This window comes from Lissotriton helveticus, chromosome 8, assembly GCF_964261635.1.
Source record: "Lissotriton helveticus chromosome 8, aLisHel1.1, whole genome shotgun sequence".
NCBI classification, from domain to species: Eukaryota; Metazoa; Chordata; class Amphibia; order Caudata; family Salamandridae; genus Lissotriton; species Lissotriton helveticus.
In genome coordinates this window covers 1,625,047,737-1,625,057,659 of record NC_136069.1, presented here as the reverse complement: position 1 = coordinate 1,625,057,659, position 9,923 = coordinate 1,625,047,737, and the positions used below count along the sequence as shown (strand labels likewise).

At 42.0% G+C, this 9,923-nt stretch overlaps 1 protein-coding gene across 1 annotated transcript; it reads right to left on the bottom strand.

Annotated features, from left to right (window-relative positions):
• Window positions 1-1,567: 1,567 nt before the first annotated feature.
• On the bottom strand, window positions 1,568-2,569 carry LOC144774030 (olfactory receptor 52E4-like). The gene has a single exon (XM_078659064.1). The coding sequence runs from the start codon at window positions 2,567-2,569 to the stop codon at window positions 1,568-1,570; it is 1,002 nt and encodes a 333-aa protein (XP_078515190.1).
• Window positions 2,570-9,923: the final 7,354 nt, after the last annotated feature.

Here is a 9,923-nt window from a genome sequence, read left to right as displayed (position 1 = left end):
AACATGCTGCAATTGATAATGCTCAAAGGAAGTTGAACAGGACGATGAGGGTTTTCTGCCAGGCACATGATATGAAGGTGATTGCTCATGTGGGGATAAAGGAGTAGGAATCAAGTCTTTTCAAGGATAATGGAGAGCACCTTTTGTGTTTGGGGAACATGTATTACATGATGGAATTGTGTTATGCGGTATGTGCACTGTGGAATGAGTCGATTTGGTGCTGCAGGTCTTATTGCTGAGAGGAAAAAGGTGCATGGGATTACTGGTTTGGCAGGTAACTGCCCTTCGGGATTTCCTGGTTGGTGGTACTTTTGAGGGTTGGTTAGTCACATCACTTGGGGGGAAGTGTGCACAGGTGACTGATGGAAGTGCGCAGGATACAATGAGCAACTGAAACATTTTCAAGGGAGGATGTTTGGAGGGTAAGTGAAGGAGATATTGGATATATGGAATGAGGTCAGCGAGTGAAAGTGGGAGGAGTGAAGCAAATGAGATGGTGAGTTGTGAATGGTGTGGAGAGAATTAAATTGTACGGGCTATGTCAGGATTCATATTTTGGGATTATTGTTAATGTTAACAAAGCTCATTCATATGTTAATAAATGACCTTTTATGATAATCACAATAACCAGAGATGTGCCTGACTCCTGACTTGAAAAACTTTAGTCCAGTGTCTACCATAATCTCCAGCATGGTATGTCAGCATCCCTGGAAGTCTTCATAAGCGATACTCTCACAAAATATTCCTTATCCAGAGCATGTTGAGCTGTACATATGCATCCTATCCTTCGTCCCCACTATAGACATTAGTAGGTGTCTCCAACACAAGATACAGGCAGGTATAAGTGGGAGAAGAAGCTTTATTATGTAAACCTCAGCCACTGCTTGCTCTAACTGTCACCACAGAGCTTAACTGATATAGGAGAGTCTGTTCTAGAATCTGGTGGCACCAAGATTCTAATGCTCGAGTATAGTCTCCAGGGACAGTCAGGAGAGGAGGATACCACAGGTATGACAACACAACTTGTCTTTGGAAAAGAGTTAATATCCTTGTTTCACCCACAAGAGGACTATTTACCTGGATTTGTATCAATAGTCTCCTTGTATGTTTTATGCTTCTTGCTCCCATCCTCTTACCCTCCATCTCTTTGCTGAATGGACCTTCTAAAATCTTTTAATGGTAGTTTTTCACAACTTATTACCATCATTACTTGCCAACTAGCTTTTCAGAATGAATGAAGTTCTGCTCTACTAGTTTACATTTAATATGAAATAGATATTGTCTTAAGTAAATTGAATATATTTTTCTTTATTTCACTGTTATGTGCTGAAAGAATAGAAAATGTCAAATATGTCTATGACTCACTAATAAGCAATGTAAATGCTACTTAAAAATTACCGTTCACTTCATCAGTGTTTGACTTCGCATAAAACAATGTTCTTATTTTCCATCCCATAAATCCCAGGCAGCAAAATGGTGCAAATTAATTCACCCTATTTGTTTCACAGTATTGCAAAGTGACTGTAGCAGCCCCCGCACCCCAAACACCAGCTACATCAAGTTCCTGTCAGGTAAGTTGAAGGATGTCCCTTCCCTTTTGAAATGTTTTCAGCATGCCCATTCGTATTTCCTTCATGTTCACCCCATAGATCAGAGGATTTGCCACTGGTGGGAGGAGAAGGTAGCAATTTACCACAATGATGTGAACATAAAGGGGAATGCTAGCATTCAGGGCTCTGTGCATGGCAAGAGAGAAGGTCAGGGGTATGTAGAAGAGTGACATGACACTGACATGGGCGGTGCAGGTACTGAAGGCTTTGACGCGGTCCGCCCTCTTGGGAAAGCGTAGCACAGTCCTGAGAATCTGGAAATAAGACAGAGCAATACAGGGAAGGTCTACACAGCCGACTGAGAGGGTGATAGCCAGACCATACGCACTATTTAGAGTGATGTCATTGCAAGAAAGCTTTGCTACTGCTATGTGTTCACAAAATGAATGCGGAACATACCTGGAACAGAAGGTCAGTCTTATTGCAAGCAGCAGCAATGGGATAACTATGAGTGCCGGCCTACCAAGGCACACTATGGCCATTTTCACAATGGTTGAATTTGGCAAGAGTGCGGTGTATCTGAGAGGGATACACACAGCAACGAATCGGTCAAAAGCCATAGCTGTTAGAATGCCAGATTCCACACCCGCAAAAACATGTATGAGGAACATCTGGAAGAAGCAGGCACTGAAAGAGATTTCTCCAGCACTGAACAAGAAGATGCCCAGCATTTTTGGAAGGATACAAGAGGATAACACCAGATCAGAGCAGGAAAGAAAGGAAATTAATAGGTACATGGGTTTGTGAAGAGTCTCAACTGTTTTTATGGCTAAGAGGAGAGTGGAGTTTCCCAGGAGAGTGACCATATACATGACCAGCAATGGGGGAGCAAACCAAATGTGAATAGCTTCTAGGCCTGGGAATCCGAGCAGGATGAATGACGGAGGGGTGAATCCAGTGTAGTTGAAGGGTAACATGATGATCTCTGGATTAAGAGTCGTCACCAGAAAATTGCACATACCTAGATGATAGAAGAGAGCACATTGTATGTGATTCAGTTTATGTTATTTTGTTTACTCACATTCACATTAGTAAATTGGATGTAACAGACATCGGAATATACAGCGAAGGCACTGCTGAATATTTGGAGCCACTTTTTAAAGAAAGGATCAATGATCATAAGTGATCTAATAAGGTCGGCTGTGAATTATATAAGATACATTGCCTTAATATCCAGTACTGCTGTAATTCAAAAAGCATACAAATAATGTTCACCCTAAACATGGATTCAAAACATCTGAGCGGGCCTTGCTTAGAAGCAACTCTAGCTCTCTGTTGATGGAAAGCTCACCATCTACTATACCAATACGTAGAGCAGACTTTGAGTCTGCACATTGAAAATGGTGGTTTTGCCTTCTTGTCCATTTCATTTGAATACTTCTTATTCAATAGTTTTCCTCTTCTTGCATTTGTTCTTCCACTGGAGCATTATTGTCTTGCAGTGTTTCTGAATAGGGTGATTTTTAATCTTCTACTGCGTCTATTCAGGGAACAATTTATTTAAATTTTTCTCCCAGCACTCCATGATAGTGCATATATTTTCCTCCTCTTTGCAAGGTATGCTTCTTCCCCTCTCACATCCCACTGCCCACCATCTCCATGTTTCCTCTCCCTCCCCAGCTTGTTGATCACTTACCTCAAATTTCCCTATCCAGATCATTTTTGAAAAGTTTTTAAAACATGTTGAACATCCCTCAGCACCTCCAGGACTCTCCAACTCCTCCCTTCTCTGTGTTTGTTAGTGAGCCCCCCAAGCTTCACCATGTATCTTCTGCAATTTTTATTATTCACTAATTAACCACTCCAAGATGGGTGTCTGCCATCTTGGATTCCTAAGGAACATCAAATTTAAAGTTAAAAAAATAAAGAGGCCAATACACTGCCATGACTCATATATGTGCATGCACGGTGACACCTTCACACACATACATCCTCTTGCTGAGGCCAGTTGTTTTTTTTCTTCTTTTTGGCTATAATGCTGAGCATTGACAAAGTTAAAGGATCAGCTAGCCAATGCACCTTAATTCAGGCTGGAACACATTTTAGCTCTCCCAGTCATATTTTGTATTTTCTGCAAAAGGGTCTCAATACACATAAAGATGCAAATGGCTTAAACAAATGTTTCAGAAAACCTCTATATAGCTCGCTCTCAACTTTTATACTTGCATGTAAATACTCCTATACATACAACCACTTCAGTGTCCTCTACTAAGTGAGTTACATTGGAACTGGCTTACTATATGCTCCCTTTGGTATTTGTTTACTCCTTACCTCATAGAGGCCCCACTGGAAATGATGAAAATGTACAGTAACCTCACATATTTAGGAAGATGCAGTAACTTCACAGAGTATCACAGAATTGCTGTGAGTGGATTTAACCAACAAAATGCTTGGGAAAAACAAATGCAAATAAGTGCTCCATGGTTAGCTGTAACATTATGAAACAAAATTATCCAGGTAACTACACTTAGAACTGAATCTAATTACAATGTTGTTCTAAAATTAGTTCCTTTTAGGTCACTTTCTAATATTCTTGTCAGATATCCAAGCTTAAAATTGACTTGTTATCTGCTGATTTACTGCCATCTCAATGTTGTAATTTCATTACAATTGTTGAATAATTATTTGCAGCAGAGTTTAGCACAGGCATACAGATGAAGCTGGGATACTAGGCTGTATCCCAAACATCTAGAAAATATGGGCTTCACCATCACACAGCACAAAATTCATGTCATCCCATGAACAATAAAAGGGGCTGCACGCACAGAACCTCTGTGCCAGATTCGAGCTACCCAGTGTGTGTTGTGTGTTTTTCCAATGCTGCACCTCAATCACTAGACTAGCAACAAAGATAAGACCCCAGTGCACACAGCCACCCACACAAGGCACCTTGGTACAAGGGTGCATGGTGCTCATCCCTCAGTGCCAAGCAGTTGTGTTTAAAACTGCTAGCCCACACCACGCTGAACCCAGCAGCTGATATCCAAGGGGACTGCTCACAGTAGTGGCATGGGAGTGGTCTGGTACACTATCAAATGCACATGGAAATAGGCGTAACTACCAAGAAGAGACAGACACTGCTAATTGTGAACAGCTCTTGATGGCTGTGAAGGAAGCCACACAAGACACCACAGTGCCCGGATATTATGAAGAGGAAAGAAAAAACTGAACAAGGGAGAAGACTGATTTAAAAAATAGTAACTACTGAGATGGAATCAACCAGGTATCCTTTGCAGTAAGTGAAAATCACCAATTGAAAGCCGATGGGGTGCAAACATGTTTGACACCTGGTGGCAAGGAGAATCAGGCATAATCCACAGAGATGAGTGATTCAGAGCTGTGTATAAAAGTCCATCAAATGAAAATGAACGAGGTGGATGGCAGAGGACAAGTTGGTAACAGCTCCTGACCTTGTTGCCCGTGCCTACTCCTGCATAACCCTGTTGCCACTGGTAGCTGGGATACCTCACAAAAATATCCTCTTCAGCTTATTATAATTCTGAAGTCTCCCAAGGGATCAGCCCTTTGATTTTTGTGATCTTTCTCTACACTTAGATTTAAAGTTGAAGGGGTTTATACCCCCTTAGATCCTTCTCAAATCACAGATGCCAACTACAGCAGATTCAGTCTGAATCACACCCTTTCACAAGTACAGCAGTGCTTTGAGGAAGGCTGGATAAGGGTCCAGCTAAGTAGACTTCATCAGTCTGTGAATGGGGGGTGCCAAAAGCCAACCCTAAATCCTCTCTGACCAGTCCCTGACCTACCTACTTCTGCTGTGGTTATTTTTTAATTTACTGTGGTTATTTTTTAATTTACTGCACACTCGCATAGCATGCTATGTGTCAAGGTATTTTCAAGATGTCATAAATCTTCGACCACACTCAACCTGGGCTCTGAGAAGTGTGTGTGTGTGAGGAGTATACTATGATAATGCTAGTCCCCTCCTTTACATAACAGTAAAATCCAGTTTGAATCAGACATTGTACACACAACAAATCCTGAGACAGAAGTTTGGTAGGACAAAAGCAGGGTCCTTCAGCAACCAGGGAGGCAATACAAAAGAATTGTCGTAATGTTTTGTTTTCTTATTTTGATGGGCATAAAATATCTACATTTATGCAGACAGACCTGTTATGAAGGTTTAGACACAGGAGTACAGTCCCCAAGCTGCATATTCTATTGAGCTCAGAAGAGTCCTCTCTGCTCTCTAGGGACAGCTGATTGTGTGCTCTTGGAGGAGTTTCACAACCCATTCAAGGCTGAGGAATGGCTGGGAGTACCTGGAAAGATCATGCAAAACAACCTCCTGAAAGCTCATGCAGGTAGAGAGTAACTTTTTTTTAATTCCTTTACCTCAATATGTATTAAAATATCTGACTTCACTATTGAATTGGATATTTTATATCAGTTAAAAATAGTGGCTTATTATTTTTTTCACCTGGTCCCTTTCTCGAGTTAGCAGTGCTAGTATTTTAATCAGAACTCAGGTTTTCTTCATAGGAGAGTTAGGCCTGCCACAGTAAATATAACTGTTGAGGCCTCATTCTTGAAGGGACATGTTGACATTAATTTTCTACATATCCCACTTTTAAAAGCTATTCACCCTGCCTTGTGGGCTTCAAGGCCTACACAGTGGTGTCTCACTAAAATGTAAATTGATGATTTCTGCCTGTCAAAAAGGGCTATTTCATAACAGGTCCAACTGGGGGTTTAAACGGCAGCAGTAAGGTTACAATGGTAGGCTTGAACCCATTGTTGTGTAGTTCCTATATACCCAATACAGGATCTGCCAGTTTCGGATAACACAAACTGTTGGTTTGGTGGCAGACTGATTCTGTGCACCCCCACCGGATAGGTTCGCCAGTTTTGCATCAGCTAGCTCACAGTGCCACTAGAAACTCCTCTCATCGGGGAGAGAATAGTTTCTGGCAACCTCAGAACATGACAACCCACATCCCCAGGATCGTGGAAACAATATACTACTTTTCGCTCAGTCACTTGTGCTCACTTAGTTTGTCTGTCTCAGAGATACACAGACTAAACAGGCTGGGTGTTTCAATAAGTATTTCTTGAACAGTTGTTATTCTAGTGTAGAATATATGAGCTGCAACTAGCAGAGATATATGATTACCATACCTCTAAAGTAAAAGGATGGTATAGTTCTACCATCTTGCAATAATCATGAATACATACGAGTATATAGAAAACATGATAAAAAGTGCAACATAAAAGTGCAAACTCCTACGATGTCTCCCTAACTTGATGTACCTAAATATACCTAGCATCTATGTAGGTGTTATGCCAAGAAACTCTCTAGGATCTAGTCCACCTCATTACTTGAGAATGAGAGAACATGGGACCCCACCCTGGCCTCTAGTTGGACACCCTGCGAGGGATGTTATACCAATGCTAACTGGAGCGTCTGCATGCAGGAACCTCAGTGTCTCTGGTCAGTGTGTCAGCTGGGAAGTCACGGTCTCTTCTGTCTTTCTAAAGCATGGGTCCTACCTTGCTGTGTTATGGTTTCGGCCTAAAGGATGACTTCAGGCCTGAACTTTATACATAGATATTATTTGGAGATGGTAATCCTACTGTTACTCCTGCTGTGCTTCCTTGAAGCCTCAGGCATAATATATGAGAATCGAACTAGTGAAAACCTGCGTTCTGATTGCAGTGTCAAAGTTCAGACCTCAAGAACCGATATGTATGTAATGTAGGGAAGGATATTGGTGAAATGTTATAGTGTTACCTGAGCCTGTATATACTACCTATATGGAATATAACACCATGTCACACTAGTAGATATATATGTAACATATAATTTTACATACCCTGGGTGAAGTTTCTACACCATATTATGGCCTTAAAGGAGATTTAGAAGGGCCAATGAGGATTAGACAATTTCTATACATTTTAAGGGGTCAGAACACATACACTGGACACTGGAGAGCAGTACGTTCCTCAGTGTGCAGCCAAAAAACAGCAAAAAAAGATCAGCAAAAAGCAAGGCTGATCACCCAAAAGTGGTATTTTCACACAAGATGAAGAAATACTTATGTATTTCCAGACCTACCAAACACAGGATGAGTCCAATTATTATGTGCTGTTATTGCTATCATAGCCCACTTTAACCCTCAAGTGAATCTGGACTATGAACGTATCTTATTGTGCCTGGCCCAACAATGGAGGGGAATCAATGTACATTTTTATGACAGTCTGAGGCAAGGATGAGACAGCCAGTATAGGTAGTGATGATGATGCTAATGAACAAGTGTGGGCTCAACTGACCCCTAGTTGCCACGTATTAGTCCTGAGACCTTTCATATTCTGCAAACTATAAATGTCTCTAAAGGAAATCCTTAACCTAATCTGTCCGTATGACAAATACAATGCAAGGGACTGTGTAATCTGTACTTGCCTAAATTACGGAAAAGACACAAGTACATGACACCAAATCCATCAAAACATAATCTATTGATGTCATTCATGGCAGTGCTGCACTTAAAGTGACATGGGTCCGGTGACAGAATGACTTGATAGTTAAGAGGTACACTACACCAACATTTTCTACAGCATGGAGAAGGCTAAAACATTTCACAATAGTATTTTGAGGGGGTACAAGAGACTGTACAATGGTAGGTCTGACATCCAAGTCGTTCTCACTCCCTAAAACATGGTAAATGTGGCTACACCTGATTTCACTTTTTCTTTTTTTTTTAGTTTTCAAAAACGTTTATTGAGATTTGAGAACATGAACACAGCTTAGTGCCTACAACCACGTCGTGGATGGCAACACTTCAAGGTGGTCGATTGACAGCAGTCAGAGAGTCAAAGAACAATGCATATTAACACAGCAAGCCACCTACAACCACTACGGGCCGGCCGCGTTCGGAGTTACTATCCAAGATCAACAAACATTATTGGAACAGAGCATAATACCCAATTATGGACACGGAAGAGCATAATAAGGCAAAGGTTGGAATCTTGTAGCTGGCGTGGAGCTCTTCACCTTACACTTGTAAGAGCTCGTCATGTATCGCATTCTCAAAAAAAACATATGTTCCTGCAAGAATGAAGTAAGTACACCACAATAGTTCCAGCATGTATTACCTAGGTATATCCAGCAATTGATGTACACAGTGGTAGGAAGAAAACAAAAAAATAATAATAAAAAAAAAACTAACTTGGCATCAGTCAACACAAAAGGACCTGAATATCACATACATAGAGTCGTCCAGTACCAGGCATGAGTAGCATATGAGAAGTACTTGGCGTTCACAAACATCCGGAACATATTAGAATTGTACGGAGAACCACAATGGGTGCAAACACACGGGAGACATGTCATATCGCGGAGGTTGCAAGACCGCAGACCACAAAGAAACCCGCCTCATGACGCTGAGCAAGGGGAAGGAACCGGTCTCCCAGGGACAGCACAGGGTTGTATGTCAATAGTAGCAATCTAAGGGGGGCTTTCCACCATAGTTTCTTGCATCAAGGGCGCTCCCTCCGAAGCAGGGGAACTCGCTCTAGCCAAATCCCACTGAATAAATGGCTCCCAGATGTCCCGGGGTCAAGATGCAGCGGGCATAGTCTCCCAATAGATACCTAACTGTGTTTGCCCATAGGTAACATCGGATAGCCAATCTGAAACTTTGGGTATCCTACGCCCGCCCCATTTGAGTGCAATTTGCCGCCTGGCGTAAAGAAGAAGCATAGCGTGTAACTTTCTCCTCTTAGGTACGGTGTCGATTACCAACCCCAGCAGACCCAAATGTGGGGATGGGTCGTCAGTTCTGCCAACTATTTGATTCTCAAACTCGAATATTTCTCGCCAGAAGTCAGCGAGCTTAGGGCAGTGCCATGCTGTATGTAAAAAATTAGCATTGTCGAGGCCACATCTCCAACATCTGGCATCTTCACGCAGGTGCATGCGGTGGAGGCTAATCGGGGTTCGATAGTAGCGATGTAAAAATTTGAAGTGAATGAGGCATAACTTGTAATTGGGGGAGAGTTCTAATAACTGTTTGCAGCAGAACGACAATAGTTCCTCGGTAAGAGGGGGGTCAAGCTCTGTATTCCAAAGTGTCATAGACTTAGGCTGTACTATGGGGGCTTGGTCCTGCATCTCATTATATAAACGTGTCACTAGTTTCTTGGGGAAAGCGCGAGCCAGTATATTTTGTAAGGCATTGATTGTGGGGGGCGCTTCAGGGAAACCCTCCCAGAGGGAGCGGCATGCCAGCTTCAATTGATGAGAAAGGAATACCTCCTGCGACTGTGGATCCCGGAATACACCGTCTGGATATA

What these genes read in the sequence shown, in the direction of transcription:
- LOC144774030 (XM_078659064.1), bottom strand. Translation starts at nt 2,569, where the DNA reads ATGTGCAATTTTCTGGTGACGACTCTTAATCCAGAGATCATCATGTTA.